The sequence below is a fragment of the Heterocephalus glaber genome, unplaced genomic scaffold, assembly GCF_053883595.1.
Source record: "Heterocephalus glaber isolate CG9 unplaced genomic scaffold, H.glaber_assembly_v1.0 deba00001479, whole genome shotgun sequence".
Lineage (NCBI taxonomy): Eukaryota > Metazoa > Chordata > Mammalia > Rodentia > Bathyergidae > Heterocephalus > Heterocephalus glaber.
This window is the reverse complement of record NW_028258316.1, coordinates 944,589-963,930: the sequence shown is the minus strand read 5'-3', so window position 1 is coordinate 963,930 and position 19,342 is coordinate 944,589. Positions and strand designations below refer to the sequence as shown.

General features: G+C 62.1%; 3 protein-coding genes across 16 annotated transcripts; 2 read left to right on the top strand and 1 right to left on the bottom strand.

Moving 5' to 3' along the window:
- Positions 1-7,182: 7,182 nt before the first annotated feature.
- On the bottom strand, positions 7,183-10,975 carry Fbxw5 (F-box and WD repeat domain containing 5). Of its 10 annotated transcripts, none has more exons than XM_004848816.3 (9): positions 10,836-10,975; positions 10,057-10,272; positions 9,712-9,869; positions 9,322-9,496; positions 9,099-9,247; positions 8,572-8,989; positions 8,241-8,388; positions 7,950-8,162; positions 7,183-7,871 (listed from the first exon to the last, which is right to left on the bottom strand). In XM_004848816.3, exons 2-9 carry the CDS (start codon positions 10,247-10,249, stop codon positions 7,628-7,630), a joined length of 1,698 nt encoding a protein of 565 aa, XP_004848873.1. In that variant the 5' UTR covers positions 10,250-10,272; positions 10,836-10,975; the 3' UTR covers positions 7,183-7,627. The 10 variants fall into 10 exon arrangements, with proteins under 10 accessions (XP_004848873.1, XP_087039035.1, XP_087039030.1 ...); XM_087182909.1 differs by having other exon boundaries at positions 7,950-8,144; XM_087182904.1 differs by having other exon boundaries at positions 10,057-10,201; positions 10,482-10,924.
- A 399-nt stretch (positions 10,976-11,374) lies between these two features.
- On the top strand, positions 11,375-12,942 carry C8g (complement C8 gamma chain). Of its 5 annotated transcripts, none has more exons than XM_013073811.3 (6): positions 11,375-11,586; positions 11,718-11,800; positions 11,942-12,012; positions 12,089-12,196; positions 12,365-12,481; positions 12,651-12,942. In XM_013073811.3, the coding sequence occupies exons 1-6, from the start codon at positions 11,449-11,451 to the stop codon at positions 12,722-12,724; spliced, it is 591 nt and encodes a 196-aa protein (XP_012929265.2). In that variant the 5' UTR covers positions 11,375-11,448; the 3' UTR covers positions 12,725-12,942. The 5 variants fall into 5 exon arrangements, 4 of the variants coding, with proteins under 4 accessions (XP_012929265.2, XP_012929264.2, XP_004848878.2 ...); XR_001183786.3 differs by having other exon boundaries at positions 11,378-11,586; positions 11,664-11,800; positions 12,337-12,481; XM_013073810.3 differs by having other exon boundaries at positions 11,382-11,586; positions 11,664-11,800.
- Positions 12,943-13,388: 446 nt separating this feature from the next.
- Positions 13,389-19,299, top strand: Lcn12 (lipocalin 12). Its single transcript, XM_087183366.1, is given in 6 exon segments — positions 13,389-13,489; positions 13,711-13,873; positions 15,711-15,968; positions 15,970-16,010; positions 17,168-17,259; positions 17,304-19,299. Coding segments are annotated over 6 exon segments (846 nt in total). The 3' UTR covers positions 17,495-19,299.
- Positions 19,300-19,342: the final 43 nt, after the last annotated feature.

Sequence of the window (19,342 nt, the reverse complement as noted above, 5' to 3'; positions counted from 1 at the left end):
GCTCCCTCTGCACTGCTCAGACCCATTTCCCACCTCTTACAGTCGCCACCAACGCTGTAATTTTAGGGCATTTCGTTATCCCAGAAGGGAACCTGTCAGCAGCAACTTCGTCCCTCCCACTTCGTCCCTCCCACACCCGACAGCACAGCTGGACTCTGTGCCCTGCACGCCGCTCTCCTGGACGCTTATTGAGTAGAGCCGCCCCAGTCCTCAGCGCTGTCTCCAGGTTGTGTCCGCTTGTGGCTGTCCATGTCCTGTCATCAGGCCTGGGCAGTGTCACCATGCGGTTTTAGTGACTCGCTGTACAGGGATGTGGCCGGTTCCCACGGAGCAGCTGCTGGGAAAATGCTGCTGTGGACGTCTGCCCTGGCTCGAGTGGTGCTTTCTTCCCTCCGGAGTCCTCTACCTGGCTGCCCCATCCCACATTCTGTGGGACACTCTTTTTGCTTGGTGCCTTTCCTTGATCCGGTCCCTGTCTGCTGAGCAGGGCCCGCTATGCGTCTGGGTGTGGGTCCCCAGAAGCAAGTTGGTGCCTCCCAGCGTCTGAGCTGTGACAGTTGCTGGAGGTTTGTGTGCAGATTGCTGTTGAGCACTCTGGCTCCTGAGGCGGATACTGGGAGTGGGGTTCTGGGTCGCCGTGGGGTTCGTGCTGGGGTATTTCATCATCACCCTTTTTTTTTGAGACAGGGTTTGGCTGTGTTGCCCAGGCTGGTCTTGAGCTCCTGGGCTGAGCAGTCCTTCTGCCTCAGCCTCGAAAGTAGCTGGAACTGTGGGATAGCCCACATCGTCAGGCGCACTTGGCAGTCACTGCAGTGCACGTGCAGTAGTGTCTTGCTGTGGTTTCACTTTTCATTTGGCAGGTGTCCGGGGCGGAGGCTGTCTCTCTGGCAACGTCAGTCACATCTTTTGCCCGTGTCTAAGCTGGACACCATCTTCCTACTGAGTTGAGTGAGAGTTGCTTGCATATTCTGGGCACAAGTCCCCTGTCGGGGGCAGGGTGTGCAGATACCTTCTCCCAGTCTGTAGCTCAGGTCTCACCCTTGTAGCAGTGTCTTTCGTCTGCATGGTCCTCGGTTTTGTCTTTTGTGGGCTGTGCTCCAGGGCCATGTCTGAGGACTCTTCCTGACTCAGACTGTGACGGTCCTTTGTGAGTTCACCTGCAGGTTCTACACATTTCACGCTGCACGCAGGTCTGCGTCCCCGAGTCCTTGTGCGAGGTGTGAGCTTCAGGTGCTGCTGCCTTGCCCTGGCCGGGCTCTGCCCTGGGGGACGATGATCTTTCTCGTTTTTATAATTTGTAAGGAGTTGATTTGTCACATCTATGTGATCTGCGTTCTGATGGTCTGTGGATCTGTCCCTTCACCAGCAGCTCCTCTGGTTTAATCTTGGTTTTCACTGTGCTTTAGCGCTGTTTGCTCCTCTGCCAGTGCCTGTCACGTTGGCGTCAGGCTCTCTGTAAGGAACTGCCGGGGTTCGGCAGCCCTGTGGTCAGTGCGCGGGAGTAGGGGCTTGCCGTGTCCTTGGCCCATGGCTGACCTGCCTCCCACACCTCCACACTCCGAGTGGCTCTGCAGGCAGGCATGTGTTCATCTTCATAGATTTAACAGGATTTTATGTACAAGCAATCATGTTGTGTGTGGGCAGCGGGTTTGTTTTGTCTTTTCCAATCTGTGACCTGATTTGTTTTTAAATAAATTTTATTTTATCCCATTCCCTCCAGTCCCCTTCCTCTCCCTATGTACAGAAGCTCTGTTTCCATTTTTCCCTTCTATTTTCACTTTTTTCTTGTTCCTTCCTTCTGTTCTCCCTCCTCCCTGTTCCTCTTCCCATTTAAACATTTTCTTCCCATTTCCTAATATCTATCATACATTTTGGTCTTTATTTACGCTTTCAGTTTCTCACACCAGAGAAACAATGTGGTGTTTAAACATGTGTGTCCTATTTATCTCACTTAAGAGTATGGTCTGGAGGTCCATCCATTTAGCTAGAAATGTCTGAAGCTCATCCTTCTTTATGGCATAGTAGTACTCCATCGTATGAAAAAAACCCCACATCTTTATCCATTTGTCGGTTGATGAGCATTTGTGCTGTTTCCAAGATTTAGCCATTACAAACTGTGCCACTATAAACATGGGTGTGCATACATCACTTGGTATGATTCTTTTAATTCTTTCAGGAAGATACCAAGAAGAGGAATAGCTGGCTCAAATGGAACCTCTAGTTTTAGTTTCTTGAGGGATCTCCACACTGACTTCCACAGTGGCTGCACCAGCCTGCACGCCCACCAGCAGTAGAGAAGGCTTCTCTTTCCCCAGAGCCCCGCCAGCACTTGTTATTGGCTGATTTCTTGATAGCAGCCATTATTCTGGGGTGAGGTGGAATCTCAGTGTTGTTTTCATTTGCCTGTGAATGAACAGTGACATGAACATTTTTTCATATGTTTATTTGCCCTTTCTAATCCCTCATCTGAGGAGTGTCATTATTTCAGATGCTCACTTGGCATTGGGTCTTTAAATTTGGAGTGTGGCCTGATTTCTTCACCTGTCTCCCAGGCCGAGACCCCCTTGCCCTCTCCCCTGGCTCAGGGAGTGTCCCTCACCATGGCCAGTACCCTGAGCAGGCTGAGCAGGCCTTTCCTGTTGGCCGCTGGTGGCACGGCACACGTGCTGCAATGAAAGCTCTGAAAGTTCGCCATCACTGCTCCTGATGTGCCCTGTGGCTCAGAGCCGTCGATGCCAGGGCCGAGCCACCTTGCTGCCCTGCAGTGACCCACCTTGGGTTCGGCTACGGACCTCAACCTCACATGTGTGTGGGAGATCCACTGGTCTGTCTGCATGGGCCTTCTGACCCATGGTGTGGTACAGTGTGACACTCTGAAGCTGAGAGACTCGGTCACATGACTTCTGTCACACAGCTCTGCCTGATTTATAAAGAAGCTTTACCACAGACAGGAGCGTTCCTGGATACAGGGCTTGTCCTGTCCGCTGATGCCCACTGGGCATCTCGGGACATTGCCCTTCGAATGAGAGGACACTGTGTTGTCTTTGGTTCTGGGGTCGAGGCTCAGGTGGAAGTCAGTGTCAGCGGTGAGGGTGCTGCTGTAACCTGTGGCCGGAAGTGTGGGGCTGACTGTGGGTGGGAAAGGCTGGGAGAGCCAGGATGCTGTCAAGGCCACCTGCTAATTCTGAGGGGGCTCAGCAGAGCTGGCGGGGAGCCCACGACCCCGGGGACGTCAGGGTCAGGTGTCCGTGCGCAGAGTGGGGCAGAGGGTGTACAGGAGGCCACGTGGATAGGTCTCAGCCGGAAGCGAGCTCGGCTGTGGAAACAGCAGCGCGGTTTCTGCAGCCATGAGGAGCTGTGGTGGTGGCATCTAAGAGGCCTGAACTCGGTACCTGGGGCAGAAATCTCTTGAGTAGCAGTGTTCCTGGTGCCCCGTGGCTGCTTTTTTGGTTTGTTTATGTTTGTGTTTTTAATAGCGGGGTGCAAGGAGAGAGATTGTTGAAAGCATGGGCTTTACCTTTAGAAAGGTTAACAGAGGCAATGTCAGCCCGCTGTGCACTGAGCATTTTCCTGACAGGAATGCGAGGTTTGAGGTCTTCCCAGTGCCAGCGCCCAGTGCCTGCATGGACAGCAGGAGCCAGAGCTGCCCTGCAGCCTGGGAAGCTGGCGCCCTGCCCCTGCCCCAGGCCTGCAGAGGGCAGCCTGGGGCCCCCACATGCCTCTGCGGGGCTTCCAGCTCAGGCCCAAGCCTGTGCTTGTAGGAGGGGCTGACCCTGCAGGCACAGGGAGGGGACGCCCGGGCTGTGGTGGCCTCCACCTGCATCTCGCGGCACTGCAGGACAGTAGAGGGGACAGAACGAAGCCACCGAATAGCCACTGGGGCCATGTCTGGTGGAGTCCAGGACCCAGAACTGAGGATCCCAGGGTGCAGCCCCAACCAAGATCCTGGGCCCAGGCTGTGCCCCGAGGCGCTATGGGGATGGATGCTGCCCGAGGCCTGGCCCAGCCCCAGCCGGGGTCTGGACGGGCCTTGGACTCCGGGCTCCTGGCTTAGAGTGTGGATTTGGACTCGCTGGGGCCTGGCTTGCCTGTTTCTCCCCTCTGATCAGCCTGTTCAGTGCTGTCCACCTGGCACTGACTGAACCTCAGGCCCGAGTCAGCCGTGGCTGCTCTGGGGAGGCTCTGGCCAGGTGCTGGGAGGCAACCATCTGGTGGCCTCAGGTGTGTTCCACAGGGGAGAAGCACAGGGGTTGGAGACCAGGCAGGGGCTTGGTGTGTCCCCCGATTCATGTTGAAAAGTAGTTGCCCTGGGACAGTGTGCAGAGGTGACTGGCACGTGGCTGTGCCACGCCAGGTGATGTTGGAGCTGCTAGAAAGTGGTCTTGTCCTCCACCAAGGGAGGACAGCATGAAGGCCCCACCAGAGGTGCCACAGATGTTTGGACCCCACCCGCAGCCTCCACAGCTGTGAGCCAGTAAATCTGTGACCGTTACAGATCACCCCGTCTTGGGCGTTCTGCACTTGCAGCGGAGGGGGACCAAAACCGTGTCCTCAGCCTCTTGGGCTTCTTGCCGAAGCCCAGTGTGATGGTATGTGGAGGGCATCAGGTCAGGGAGGCCACGGCCAGCTGTGGACGTGCTGACCCCAGGACTGCAGAATGTGGCCTTCGTGGAAACGTGTCCGCATGAAGTCAGGAAGTGAAGATGAGGTCATTAGGAAAAGGAGAGGTGGACACAGGCTCACAGGGAGGGACTGGACAGTGCGGTGACACGGAGGTCACAGGGTGGAGACGGCCAGGGGCCCTGAGACTGCTGGGCACTAACCCAAGGCAGGGCGAGGCGGCTGCTATGTGTGCCGCTGTCGCTGTGTGTCTGCAGCTTGAGAGCTCCTCTGGGCTTCAGAGTCTGGCCCTGGGTGGTCCCTTAGTGTCCCGCAAATCGCCCTGGCCTGTGCTAAGCTGGCAGCGCCTTCTCCAGAGTGTGGTGAGGAGCCCCAGCAGACACATGCCCACGGGGAGGACTCTGGCGGGCAGCCCCTCCTACCTGCACAGGAGTCCTTGGTGGCCTCAGCACTGGGCTGGGCTGGGCTGTGTGCATCCCGAGCAGGTGTCCTTGGGCTTATTTTCTCCTAGGTTTGCTTGACTCTCAGTCTGCAGGTCCCCCCATAGAGCGAGTCTGGGGATCTTTTAGCTATCATTCTTGTTTTTTGGGGGGGTTTTTGGTGCCGGGGATCGAACTCAGGTCCTTCCGCTTTCGAGGCAGGCAGCGGAACCACTGAGCTAAATCCCCGTTTTAGCCATCATTCTTGCAAATCACCCTTTTCACCTTGTGGGCTTTGGAGGACAGGGATGTTGCCCCCGCCCCCACAGGTCCTGACCGCAGGCCGGATTCTCCCTCGGTCCTGTCCTTGGCGGGTCTCACACAGGGAGGGGCTCTTATCACAGCTGCCTTATGACCGAGACTGACCGTCAGAAGATAACTGCAGCACCTTGTCTTCTCGTCCTTGGTCTCTGGGAGTCTTCCTTGCAAGCTGACGTTTTCCTGGTCTGTCCGCATCAGGTAATTCGGGACTGTCCTCCAGATGGTCTCAACATTCTGCTGTGAGTCTAGACCTCGTTTCGTCCTGTGGAAATGCTGTCTGTGTAGCAGGCACTTGGTCTTGTGGGCCACGCATGGCCTGGGAGGCTCCTGCGGGTCCCTGTCTGGCCGTGACCCGCACTCTCAGGCTTGATGGCTGCAATGAGGAGCTGCCTGGTGCTCATGAACAGCTGCTTCTTGTTGGGGCTGCTCTCCCCAGCTCCCCGTAACCCTTAGCCCTTCAGCCAGGCATTTGGGGTGCAGTTGGGCTGCCCTCATCCCTTCCACGTGGCAGACCAGAGGGAGACAGTGACAAGGTGCCCCCTCGAGCTGCAGCTGCACTGATGGCAAGGACTGTCCCTGGCCCACACCCCCAGCCCGATGTGGCTCTTGTAGGCTCCCAAAGCCAGCACACCCCACTACAGGGTGCCTGGTGCGAGGGAACAGAGGAAGAAGGCCCAGGGCTCTCAGGCTGGGCACCAGGGTGCTCCTGGGTTGACCCCAGGCTCTCTTCCAGGTTCAGGTACTATTCCAGGGGGAGGTGACAGGTGCCAGCTGCGGGGCCCCATGTCTCAGCTCCTCGTTCACTCCGTGGTGCAAGGTTTATGGCCGCATCGCAGGCAGGGCCGCACGCCCCACTCCATCCTAGGGACCCCAGGCCTCCCTGAGCTGTGAGGGTTCTGTTCCTTGTTGAGCCACAGACCACAAGACGCATCCACACATGGTCCCCTCTCCTTCAGAGGTCGGCCTGGCTTCTGAAGATTTGTGTGGCTGCCATTTTCCTCTTTACATTCATGAATTCTTAGTGTCAACCACTCTACCTGTTTGTCTTAAATTTCTCCGTGTTTTTGATTTCCGCCCCCTGCATTAGTTTTGCAGTGGCTCTGCCCTTTCCACTTTGTATCAGACAGACCCTAGGCCCTCTTCCAGCAGCTGCTTCTGAAGGGTTTATGCCATGCTGTCCATGGGCCCTATGGCTGGGGCTCCGAGCTTCACCTTATCCTGTGCAGGGTGGTTGCTGTTCCGCAGGCTGGGGACGGACCCAGGGCCTGTGACACACCCCACTGCACCACCCCTATGGAGTGGGCCTGAGGCTCCCTGGCTGTTCCTCTCATGGCTCTCATTTGTGTCCAGCGACATGGACACTCACTACATTTGGGCCCTCGGGCCACGGGACCTCAGCCCACGCTGTGCAGCACCAGCTCCCCGCCCCCGCCTGACTGCAGGTGCTGGGGCTCCCCCGGCAGGCCCAGGGCGGCCTCTGCTCCATGGTGCCTTGCTCATGCCAGAGCCCTCCATGTTGCTGTTTCTGTTCTGTGGGGACCGGGGCATCCTAAGACAAGCGCTCAGCGCGGCCCACTGAGCCCCACCTCCACCCCACCCCGGAACCTCTGGGTTCAAACGGGCTGCCCAGGCCCACACTGCCTGGACCAGAGTTCACCCACTCCCTTGCCCCAGCCAGCAGCCTGGGAACTCCCCTCCCCTGTGAGGACAGTACGGCAGGCTGGGACCATCCTGTGGCCACCAGTACAGCGTGCAGCTCTGGGCTTCCCCTCCATCACGTGTCAGGAGCCCGGGGACACTGCAGGCGCAGCAGAGACAGCACTTGTGCTGTGGCCAGCTCTTTATTCAGGGCCTCCCAGGCAGCAAGTGCACACATACGTGTCTGCAGCAGCCCATACACCTGCCGGACACCACTGGTGCACAAGCTGAGTGCAGGGCCTGAGCCCTCTGCTGCCACCGGGCTGCCATCCCAGGCTTAGGACCCCAAGGTGTGGGCTATGTGACCCTCTGGCTGGGAGAGGGGTGGGTAGGAGGGGAGGCCTGTATCCTGTGCACCCCAGGCTGCCCCGAGGTCAGTGTGGGGTCTGTGGTGCCACCCTCAGTGGCCCCTGAGTGCTGAGCCTGGCAGCGTGAGTGGTCGCGTGCTCGGTGTGTGGCCTGAGGCCCGTCCTAAGGCTTTGCTGCTGCAAGCTGCTCTGCCCACACAGGAAAGAACTGCAGGGCCTGTTGCCCGCCATGGGTCCCAACAGCTCAAGTCACTGCTGTCCTCAGCGCCTGTGGCTGGCAAACCAGGAGAAGAAGGGCCGAGGGCGGGGACGCGGGGCCTGGAAGATGCGCACGGTGCGGGGCGAGCGCCAGGCCTTGATGGTGGCGTCGTCACTGGCCGTCAGCAGGAGCTCCTGCTCCTGAGGGCTGAAGGCCACCGAGTTGACCACGTCCTCGTGCTGCAGCTTGGCCAGGCAGATGTTGTAGTGGCGGTCCCAGATATAGCCATGCCGGTCCTCGGCCCCGCTGCAAGACAGGGCCTGGGTGAGCCCCGCGCCCACTGCTGGGGCCCCACCCCGGCCCACCAGTGCCCGTCACCCGCACCTGGCCACGAAGTCCCTGCTGACGTCCAGGAAGATGAAGAAGCACTCGTCGTTGGGCGTGTAGGCGCGGTGCGCACGCAGGGCCCGCTTCACCTCCCGCATGGTCTTGAGGTCGAACACCAGCAGGTCGATCTCCTCCGCGATGGGCGGCGGCTGCATGGGGTCGGCCACCACTGAGCCGGGTGGCCAGGCACGGCTGTTCACGTACAGGTACCTGAGCGAGGGCATGCGCTAGGACCAACATGCCACAGCCCGGGCTGCTGCAGGTCCCACCCAGGAGACGCAGGCCCACCTGTTGTCAGGGGACAGCCCCATGCCAATGATGTGTCCGTGTACGTCAATGACATGGTCCAGCGCGTCAAAGAAAGCATCGGGGCCCCGGCCCTCACCCAGCACGGGCCCCGCCGTGGTCATCTGGTGCGGCAGGATCTGCTTGATGCCTGTGGAAGGCAGAGCGTGCAGAGTCACTCCGCAGCACCCCAGCCTGGTCTGAACCCACCCCCGGCATCGCCCAGCCCTTGGCCGGGACCGGGCGTGCAGGGCCCGCTGCCCAGGAGCAAGGGGGCCAAGGGGCCTGGCTGGTGGGTGCTGCGGGTCCTGTGCGGCCCCCGGCCCTTCATTACCGATCTGATGTGGCGAGTAGGTGAGGCAGCCAGTGGTGAAGATGAGGTACTTGTTCCTGGCAGTGCTGTGCTCAGGCGGCTTGGTGCGGCCCTGGGCCAGCAGTGCGGCCACCCTGGTCTCTAGCGCGCGCTCTGACAGCCGTGTGTGCCCGTCCAACATGCCGTCTAGCGCACGCCGCAAGCCTTCCTTGGCACGGCCTGGGGCACACAGAGCCGGGCCGGCTGCCCTGTCCTCACTGTCACACCCCAGGTCGAAGACACGGCAGGGGGGCACAGCCTGGTCACCAGCGTCCAGCAGGAGGTCGGGGCTGTCGAAGCGGCTGCAGTCGGCCACCATCACCGTGCGGATGGTGCTGGCGTTGAGGTTCTGGATCTTGAAGAGCCGCTTCACCACATTGACATTCTCCGACTCCACGTCCTGTGCAGGGCGTGAGTGGTGGGGGCGGGGCCGTGGGTCAGGCCAGGGAGCCCCACTGCCCACCCTACCCTTTGTCTTGGCCCTGGCCCTGCCCCTGCCCCTGCCACACCTGGAAGGCGTTGTTGAGCCACAGCACGGAGCAGGAAGTGATGTCGCCAATGCGGTGCAGGTTCCCCGAGATAAGGCTAGTTTCTGTGAGCCAGCAGCCGAACACATCGTACGGTTTATTTCGCACTCGGGACAGCAGGGCGAAGGAGTCTGCGGGGAGGCCAGGGCTGGGCAGGCTGTCGGCAGAGGGCAGCAGGGCGGCCCAGCCCAGAGCCCCTGCTCACCTAGGCTGATGACAGCAATCTCACCAGATGAAGAGTTGTGCGGCCCCAGAAACACACCCGAGGCCAGCAGCAGCGAGTCATCCTGGTTGAACTGGGAGAACTGGGTGTAGCTCCAGTTGTAGGGCCTCATGTCTGCGCTGTGCAGCAAGGAGATGGTCAGGTCATTGTTCCAGATCTGCATGGAAGGCGCAGGTGGGTGGGACCTGGCCAGGACCCTCGGCAGGGGCAGCAGCAATCCCCTGTCCCGGCCCCACCACTGAGGCTGTCCAGAGAGGCTCAGGGTGAGAGACAGAAGGCTCCCGTGTGGCCCTGTCCTGGGCAGCTGGATCCCCTCCCATCTGTGGGTGCCATGCAGTCCAGGCCTGGGTGCAGGCCCAGTGACACCCTCACCTTCACTGTGCAGTCCTTAGAGCAGGAGGCAAACTGGTACCCCGAGTGGGAGAAGCTGAGGTGTAGGACCTGGTCCGTGTGCTCCTGCAGTGTCTGCACCTCCACACAGGGCACTGAGTCGTAGAGCCGCCGGAACTCCTCATACCAGGACGTGGCCGCTGTGGGCAGGACAGTGTCACCCCTGCACCCAAGCCTCCTTCCTCAAGCAAGACCGAGGGCTGCAACCTGGGCCACAGGACCTCCAGGGCCCTCTGGTCACAGATCAGGCCTCCGCTGGGCCTGCACCCTTGTGCTCATGGAGACCCCTCCCCACCGAGTGGCCCTGCCGCCCATGTGGGTGCTGACCTGGGTGTCGGGGCACCTCCCGGGCCACCTGATAATAGCGGTAGAACTGTTCCCTCCACAGGAACTCATCGCGGGAGACTGCCTGCCACTGGCGGCACACCAGCCCGGCGGCCAGCAGGTCAGCAGGGCCCAGGCTCAGGAAGATCTGGTAGAGGAGGCAGTCGGGGAGCAGGGGCGTGCCCCCCTCATCCATCGTGACATTCTGCCCGGGCGGCCCTGGAACCACCAGCAGCTTTCCTGACCCTAGGCCCCCCTCACCCCCAGCCCCGGAAAGAGGCTGGAGCTGGGAACCCCACCATGGGCGCACCCACGCTCCACCAACCCACTCCCCAGGGCTCCCGGGACTCCTGCGCCCGGGACCCCAGGCCCTCCTCACCCCGGACGGGCCTCGGCCCGGGTCACACCGTCCCGGCCGGGCCTCTGACCTCCATGACCCGGAGCCAGGATGACACCGGTGCCAGGGCAGGGAAGGGCCAGCGCCACCCCTCCCTCGGCTCCTGCTTCCGCCCCGGCCGCCCGAGGATTCCAGCCGGGGCCCGACTTCCTCCTGGTGGTCTCCGGGCTCCCCGCCGCGGCCTGGGGACCCCAGCAGCCCGCGCGTCGGCGGCAGGTGCAGGCGGGCGGGGCGGTGAGGGCCGACAGTGGACCCGAAAGGGGCAAGGTCGGGGGCGGGCGGCTAGGAGTGTAGGGCCGGTGGCGGCGGGAGAAGGCCGGCCAGGGAAGAGTTGGACGAGGCCGGTGAGGCCAACGACCGCGACGGGGCCAAGGCCGGGGCTCACCGCGGCGCCTCCGCCCGCAGGCCTGCGCGGACCCACTTCCGCCGCTGCCGCTCTGGACGCCGGCCCTGAGTCTCTATGGTAGAGTCGGCCAGGCTCGACGCGGCGCGCCCCGAGGCATCGAGAGCCCCGGCGCTCGACCGTTGCTGCCTTGTGCGCCTGCGCGCCTGAAGGCTCGCGCGGAACAGCTCCCCTGGTGGCGAGTAGGAGCGGCGGCCGGACAATGGGTCCGCGGTGGAGGCTCTGTGGCACGGGTTCGAGACCGACCCCAGCACTCTCCCGGGTCGCGCCGACAGCAAGCGGTTTTATGAGGCCAGCTTTGGCTGTGGGGATAAAGGCAACTGTTGGTGGTTTACAAGCCATGGATGTGCAAAGGGCTGAGCCCCAGTGGAAACGTGGCGGTTAGGGGATGGACCAGGAGCCAGAGGTCAACAAGGACTTTGTCCCCGGGCGCCCAGTCCCTGTGGAGGTCAGGCTCGAGAGGAGGCTGGGGGCCCCGGTAGGGGGAGGCCAAGGACAGATGTGGACTTCCTGGGCCGGGCTTCCAGGGGCACTGGTTGGTGAACTCTGACCTGGGACAGTGTAGCCCTCAGCCACCCACGCTGCCCCTGCCACCATGTGGTCCTCCAGGGCTGCACTGCTCCTGACCCTGCTCCTGGCGTCCGGCTCCCTGGGCCAGAGGGTTCGGAGGCCCCCTCGGCCCCTGTCCCCCATCAGCACCATCCAGCCCCAGGCCAACTTCGATGCTCGGCAGGTTAGGTGCAGGGAGAGGGGGTGGGTGTCCCAGCTGCCCCATCCGATGTCCCCAGCCCCTGCTGCTCCTGCTCCCAGTTTGCAGGGAAGTGGCTCCTCGTGGCCGTGGCTTCTACTTGCCGCTACCTGCAGGAGCAGGGCCACCGGGCAGAGGCCACTGCACTACACGCAACTCCCCAGGTTGCAGCCATGGCTGTCAGCACCTTTCGGAAGCTGTGAGTCCCAGCAGAGCCCCCAGCCCTGCCCCTGCCCCTGCCTCAGCCCTGCCCCGACCCTGCTGTGACCTGGGCCAGCTTCCCACATGGCTCCTGGGTTGGGGTCCCCTCCACCTGGTGCCCCCTCCCACCCGCTCCCAGGGATGGGATCTGCTGGCAGGTGCTCCAGCTCTACAGAGACACTGGGGTCCCTGGCCGCTTCCTGGTCCCAGGTGAGGACAGGTCTTTGGGCAGTGGGTGCAGGGTGTGGGGTGAGGTGGGGCTGAGCGCTGCCCGACTCTGCCTCAGCCCAAGGTGCCCGGGGGCCTGTGCACATGGTTGTCGCAGAGACTGACTACCAGGACTTCGCCGTCCTGTACCTGGAGCGGGCGCAGCAGCTGTCCGTGAAGCTGTATGGTGCGTGGTGGCCCTGCACTTGGGTGTCCCTGGGTGTCCTGCCCTCCCGATTGCTGGTGCCTGGTGGGAGATGGGTCCCACCTGTGGGTGTAGGAGGGCCAGGGCCCGGCAGGTGCCCCAGTGTCCTGAAAACACCCCAGGCCCCATCCCACCCGTGCCGGGGCTCAGGAGCCCTGTCCGCAGCCCGCTCGCTACCTGTGGGGGACTCTGCCCTGAGCGTGTTTGAGCAGTGGGTGAGGAGCGCCAACCTAACCGAAGAGCAGACCTTGTTCTTCCCGGTGTACGGTGAGTGCTGGCAGCCCCTCCTGGCCAGTCCCCGGCCTACCTGACCTCTCTGAACCCCCGGAGTTTTTTTTGTGTTTTTTGCTTTGATACCGGGGATTGAACTTGGGTCCCTGCGCTTGCACAGCAGGGGGCAAAACCACAGAGCTAAATCCCCGGTCCCTGCCCCCAGGTTTTTGCGAGTCCACAGACCAGTTCCATGTCCTGAACAGTGAGTGGCAACAGGCGGCTGGACATGGGCCATGAGGGCCCTTGGCCCTGCTGAGGCTGCATCGGTGCCAGAGCGAGGGGCTGAGGCCACACAACCCGTGAGAGAAGTCGGCCCCAAAGCCTCAACGACACCACCACCCTGCCCAGGAGCCCCCAGGCCCGACCCTGGCCCAGCCTTGGGTCTCTCCTCTGCCAGAAGCTGCCCCTCCATCCCGGGTCCAGTAGGCCTGGGGCTCATTAAAAGCCAGACTGGGCTCCTGGCTCTTCTCTGTGCTCCCTGGCTGGGATGGGAAGGGACTCAGACTGTGCCTTGGCTTTTCAAGGGCTCCCTCCCCAGGGCCCAGAAGCCGGGTCATCACAGGGAGCCCCCTTCCTGGCCTGGACGCTTCCTGGTCCTGGCCAGGTTCCCCTGGCTCCCACATGGGAAGCTGCGTGGCAGAGCCGCCCTGGGGTCTCCTGGCCAGGGCTTGGAGGCAGCAGACACCCAGGTGCCAGCCAGGCACCCCTGGGGGGTGAGCCCAGTGGGGTCTGTACCCCAGGCTGGGGGCACAGGTCAGATGAGGGTGGGTGTCGAGGCTCTGGCCCCCAGGACCTTACCTGAGCAGAGCTGGAGGCTGAGGGGGTGAGAGACTGGACAAGGGGCCCTGCCCGCCCTCTGGAGCACTGGGGAGGCTGCTCGGTGCCAGGCCCAGGGCCGGAGATGGGGCCTGAAACTGGTCCCCAGAGCCGTCGCAGTCAGATGCCACCTGGCTGCTTGTACACCCCGGGTTCATGGGACGAGCATTTCTCAGGGGCCATGGGGTGGGCAGGCCCTTGATCCTGGGAAGTCCAGGTTCAGCCCCTCCACAGCACCTGGGAGCTGGCCCTCACCCTCCAGGTCCTCTGCTAGGCCCATGGGACACCCAGGACCCTGCGAGCTGCACACAGCTGAAGAGGATGGGGTCCCAGGGCAGGGGGTGGGTGGCCACAGAGAGGGCTCAGCATCCTGTGGCGTCTCCTCTTGCTCCCCACCGTGTCCCCAGGCAGCTGGATGCTGGCTGCCGCGGGCCAGGGGACTGGAGGGACCGGGAGGGGCGGGGCAGGCGCTGCCGCGTGGCTTCACAACCCAGGGAACTGAAGACAGCACGGAGGACCCATGTCGCCCTGAAGACCACAGCTACACTGCCCGGCCTAGGAGAGCCTGCAGTAGTTTGCCCAAGTCCCCAAAATGAGAAGTGAGGGTCTCGCCCTGGCAGGGCATCCAGCAGGGGGCGCTGTCCGAAGGCTGCTGCTCCAGTATGCCGGAGGCGGGGCCTTCAAGGGCGGAGCAGCCCAGGCCGGCCTTTCACAGAGCTCAAACTGACACACGTCTTAGTTTGTTTATTTCTGTTGTGCTGGGGATTGAACCCAGGACCTCTAGCATCCAGAGCATGTGCTCTACCACTGAGTGACCACGTTTAACTTCTCTAAAAGTGTTTAACAAGCTCGAGTTCAAATCAGGAGCTTGCCTAATTCTCTTCAAAACTTAAGTAAAATAATGATAGCTCTAAGTGAACCTCTTCTACTTAAAAATCTTCCCTCTTTTTCAGTACTAGGGAGGGAACCCAGGGTGCATGCATGCCAGGTAAACGCTGTACCACTAAGCTAGAACCCCAGCTCTTTTTAAAAAATTTAATTTTGAGAGTCTTGCTCCGTTGCCCAGCTGGCCTTGGACTCCTGCCGGTCCTGCCCCAGCTGCCTGAGTTGCTGGGGTTACAGCCGCGCAGCTCTGCGCCAGCTCAGAAGCATTTCTTACCATTTGTATTTTGTCTTTAACTCCGATAGGTGATGAGCAACATTTCAGAAGAAAAGTAGTTTTAAAAATCTATGGAAAAGTCAGGTGTGGTGGCACGCCTGTAATCCCAGCACTCCGGGAGCTAAGGTAGGAAGGCTGCTGTGAGTTGGAGGCCAGCCTAAACTACAAAGTGAGACCTTGTCTCAAATAAATGAATAAATAAATAAATAATAAAAATCTGGGCTGGGGATTTAGCTCAGTGGTTTCACTGCCTGCCTCGAAAGCACAAGGACCCGAGTTCAATCCCTGGTACCAAAAAAAAAAAATCTATGGGAAGGACCACTTAACCAGGGTCTTGGCTGAGACCTTCAGAGGCTGGGGACTGGACGGGGCCCCAGCCCAGGGCCCCGGGCAGCACTAGGGTCCTGCATCTGACACAGTGGAGGACAGCACCAGGCACCTGGGCGGAGGCGGCGCCCTGTCCCCGCCTCAATGAAGGCGGGGGCGGGAAGCGAGCGGCAGGAGGGGACCAGGCTCAGGCGAAGTCGGCGGCCTGGGGGCCCCGGGGCCCCGGCCCGGCCCGGCCCGGCCCGGCCCGGCCCGGCCCGGCCCGGCCCGGCCCGGCCCCACTGTCCCCACGCCTGCCCTCCCCCACACTCGGCCCCCGGAGCTGCCCGCCCGCAGGGGGCGCAGTGCCAGGGGCGCAGGCCTGCGTGGGTGCCGTCTGTCCCCGGGGGCGGGCTCCCTGCTGCCGAGCAGTCCCGAGTGTGCCCGAGTGCCCAAGGGAGAACGGCGCGGGCGGGGCTGGGGTCACTGAGTCCCTGTCCCGTCCAGCGCCCCCCCGAGTCCCCTCTGTCCGGCTCCAGAGCCCTGGCGCTGGGCCCCGCCCTCCTTGCCGCCCTCTCCGCGGTCTCGGGGCGTGGGCAGCGGCCCCCATGGCTCCTCGGCCCAGGGCCGGTCACGCTCCCTGCCTGGGACAGGAGGTTCCGCGCCAGGAAGGGCAGAGGGCGCTCGGAGCCTCCCGGGGAAGGGGACACGGAGGCCAAGGCCCGGCCTCTAGGCTGGCACTGGAGTCTCAGGCAGGTGCACAGGCCTGCGAGCTGTCCCAGGGCACCAGCCAAGCCGTGGTTCCACCTGCCGACCCTGGCCCCGGCCGGGCATGGGCCCCCAATGCGCCCTGGGGCTCTCCCTGCTCAGAGTCCTGCGGGCCCAGACCTCGCTTCTGCTGCCCGCCCAACCGCAGCTGAGCGGCTTCCAGTCACCAGGTAGGGGCCGGGGCTTGGCGGGCAGCAAGGGAGGAGGCATGGCCCAGGCCACGCTGGCCCCACGGGAAGGCCCTGCTGGGTCCTCTGGGCCCCACCTCTGGTGCTGGAGACTGAGGCTCAGGAAGCTGGGCGCGTGGGATGCACGTCCTGTCACTGCCTGCAGTTCCAGGGAGTCTGGTTCGTCCGAGGCCCGGCGGGCAGCAGCTTCAAGAAGCAGGACTGGGCCTTGCTGCACCCCTACACCACTGTTCTCGAGCTTTCCGGAAAGTAACGGCCACTTTGAGATGTCCAATGCCATGATGCAGTGAGTGGCCTGCTCCCATTGTCCCTGTGGTCGAGGATTAGGGCCTGCCCCGGAGCCACCTGCAGCTCAGCCACAACCTGGGCAGCGGAGCAGTGTCCCCGAGGCCACTGTCCAGGGCAAGGGTCAATGCACACTGCTCAATGACTCGCTGCCTCACCCAACCCAGCTGGTGGATTGCACACAGAAAAGGGGAAGCATTTACTGGGCTGCCATCCTGGAAGCAATAGGCTGATGGATTTCAGGCATGGGTGGATCCAGGAGCTCAATCCCTGTTTCCCTCTCCCTCTGTCAGTTCTGCCTGAGCCAGCCTGACTCCTGATTGGCAGGTTCTCATCTCTCAGCCTGGAGCTGACAGTGTCAGGATTCCCAGTTTTTTTAAAAGGGTTTTTTTAAGGGTTGTTTTAAAAAAGCATCTGGGGGACCAGGGATGTAGCTCAGTGGTTCCATGGTCTGCCTCGCAATCACAAGGTCCTGAGTTCAATCCCTGGTATGGAAAATAAAAAGCGCTTAGGAACATACTCTGATTGGCTCTTCTTGAGTCATGTGCTTCTCTTGAACCAATCACAGCATCCACCAATGAGAACTGATTGGCCTACCTGGACTGGGTGCCCACCCCCTGTTGGGGTGATGGACAGGGCGGGAACCTGAAGGGGCCCCACCCCCCTGGGGAGCAGGGATGCGGAGGTCACCTCTCCATCCCACCAACCTCCTGGCGCACCTGCCTGGGTGCTCGGGGAGCCCCTGTCAGGGCCCTCGGAGTCCAAGCAGCGAAGTGCCCACAGGACTGGGGCCGGGAGGCCGAGGCCCGCGGGCGCTCTGTGTGGCCAGCCCGGGTGTAGCCTCTGGCAGTGTGGGCTCCGGGGGTCCCTCAGGCGCCGAGCACAGCCATGGTGGCCTGGAAGCCCCAGCAGCTCCCCTGCTCCCCTGTGACCTCTCAGAACCAGAGCTGGGCTGTCCGGACCACCGCACCCCCCAGCCCTGGGCACCCGCCTGCCCCGTGCTGGTTGGGGGTGCCCGGGGGGGGGGGCTGCTGCCCGGAAAACCTTTCACAGTCACATCCAGTCAGGTCCTGAGCCCTGGGGCAGGGACTCCAGAGAAGAGCCGGGTCCTGGGGGGCGTGGGGCGCCCTCTGCCCTCAGTGCTCCTCCACCCCACAGGGGCAGGCACTGTGACAGCTGGTCTTACCTGCTGCCACCCGCATCCCAGCCCGGATGGTTCACCATGGAGCACGGAGGTGAGCGGGGCGGGGGTGGGGTGCAGAGGGGCTGGCAGGGCTCACACCTGTGCCTGCAGGGCCCGGCACAGACACGGGGCAGGTCCAGGTGGTCAACACCAACTACACCAGCTTCGCACTCCTGCTGTCCCGCAGACAGGCGGCCGGCCAGCCGGTCATCAGGGTCAGCTTGCTGGGTGAGCCCACGTGCCCGGCCTGCATGACCCGGGGCAGAGGGGACTCGGGGACAGGTAGGTGGCTGGGGCGGTGACTCAGGGCAGTGTGGTGCCCGGCTGCAGCCAGGACCTGGATGCTGGCCCCCGGGATGCCAGAGAAGTTCATCTGCCTGAGGACAACGTCGTGTTCCTGGCCACAGCCAGGGATGGGGGTCGCAGGGAGTGGCGATGGGATGTGCACTGCCACCTGAGCCACAGCACCAGCCTCGAGGCTCCAGGCCTTTGAGCCCGTGAGGGGCAGCTGCCCGTGCTCCCTGGCTGGGCACTGAGATGACCCATGGCAGAGGCTGCCGTGACCATGGTCCACACCCACGCTCGGTCCCCACCACCTCTCCCTCCAGGCCCCGTGGACACTTCCTGTCCGCACACACAGGGCCCCTCAACCCCTGGCTGAGCCACCACTGGGCCCCCGGCCCCCAAGCCAGCTGCCCCACCCACTGTCAGGGTGAATAAATGCGCAGTGCCTGGACCTCTGGTGTGACCACTGACCGGACAGGACAAGGAGACTCACTCACCTCACAGGGCCGCCAGTTCCTCAAAGCACCATGCTGGCCGCTGGGTGCCCAGGGCCAGGACACTGCCCACCTGTCCCATCGAGCTCAGTCCCTGTGCCTCCCTGTGGGCCAGGGCACCCCACCCCCTCCGCTGGAGCCCAAGAGGAGGAGGAGGCCCCGACACCATGCAGATGCCCCACAACTGTGTGGGCGTGGCACCCGGGACCCACGGAGACCACAGAGGCCCCACAGCCACTGGCCTGACCCTCATCCAGTCCTGCATACCTGGAGGTCTCATGGCCTGGCCCGGGGCAGCCAGCCCAGAGCGAGGGCACCAGAGGCGCCCACCTGGCCCGATCCTGCTCAGGGCTGGCCTCCGCCACCCACCTAGCCCTGCACAGCTTCTGCAGGGTTCTCCTCACCCCCTCTGCACTGACAGGGAAACGGAGGCCTGGGAAGACTGGTGGCCACTTGGCAGGGTCATCGTGTCCCGTCCCCCCCCTCCGCCCGCCATCTTCCCCACACAGCCTCCCTCCTGCTCCGGCTCCCCTGAGGTCTGGACCAGCCTGAGAGTCACCTTCAGCCCGCCTGGGGGTCCAGGGCCCTGCCCCAGCCCCCAGGGGGAGATGCCAGCCAAGCTGCAGCCTGGGGGTGGGTTCAGGGCTTGTGGGCCCAGGGCCCTGTGCCCTCTGTGATCCCAGCCTGGCAGGAGGCGGCCTTCACCCCCGGCTCGCTGTCCCCAGTGTGTGTTTCAGGGACCTCTGTTCCCCAGACAACTGCATAGTGAGACCCTGTCTACTATGAGCATCAGTAACAAAGACTGTACTTTTTAAAAACCTCAGCTTCATGCCGGGGATGTGTGCAAAGTCCTGAGTTCAGTTCCTGGTACCAGAAAAAAAAAAGCCAGGCATGGTGGTGCATGCCTGTGATCCCAGTACTTGGGAGGCTGAGGCAGGAGGATTTCTAGAGTTTAAAGCCAGCCTGGGCTACATAGAGAGACCAGGTCTCAAAAGCAAAACAAAGGGCTGGGGATTTAGCTCAGTGGTTTCACTGCTTGCTGCCCAAGCACAAGGGCTCAAGTTCGATTCCTGGTACCAAAAAAACCAAACAAATCCCGCAGCTTCAGGACAGTTACCAAGGTACAGTGCCCTTTTCCTTCCAGGAAACTGGCTCCAAACCTGTAAGGCACAGGGAGGCCCTGCCCTGGCCACGTTTTCATCTCAGGAACTGGATACCTGACACCCGCAATTTAAGGAGAGGTCTGTTCGAGCTCCCCATTTTTTGTTTCGTTTTGGTTTTTTCAGACAGCATTACTAGATACTCTTCGTTTAACAACCTACCTGTTTAACAGCTGGTCAGACCTGCGACCCATCTTTTTTTGTACGTTCT

What these genes read in the sequence shown, in the direction of transcription:
- Fbxw5 (XM_004848816.3), bottom strand. Translation starts at nt 10,249, where the DNA reads ATGGATGAGGGGGGCACGCCCCTGCTCCCCGACTGCCTCCTCTACCAG. An exon ending in GGCTCAACAACGCCTTCCAG is followed by an intron (nt 8,990 to 9,098) that starts GTGTGGCAGGGG and finishes CGCCCTGCACAG; the next exon opens with GACGTGGAGTCGGAGAATGT. An exon ending in AGCAGGGACTTCGTGGCCAG is followed by an intron (nt 7,872 to 7,949) that starts GTGCGGGTGACG and finishes CCTGTCTTGCAG; the next exon opens with CGGGGCCGAGGACCGGCATG.
- C8g (XM_013073810.3), top strand. Translation starts at nt 11,449, where the DNA reads ATGTGGTCCTCCAGGGCTGCACTGCTCCTGACCCTGCTCCTGGCGTCC. An exon ending in GCTGTCCGTGAAGCTGTATG is followed by an intron (nt 12,197 to 12,364) that starts GTGCGTGGTGGC and finishes GCCGGGGCTCAG; the next exon opens with GAGCCCTGTCCGCAGCCCGC. An exon ending in CTTGTTCTTCCCGGTGTACG is followed by an intron (nt 12,482 to 12,650) that starts GTGAGTGCTGGC and finishes CCCTGCCCCCAG; the next exon opens with GTTTTTGCGAGTCCACAGAC.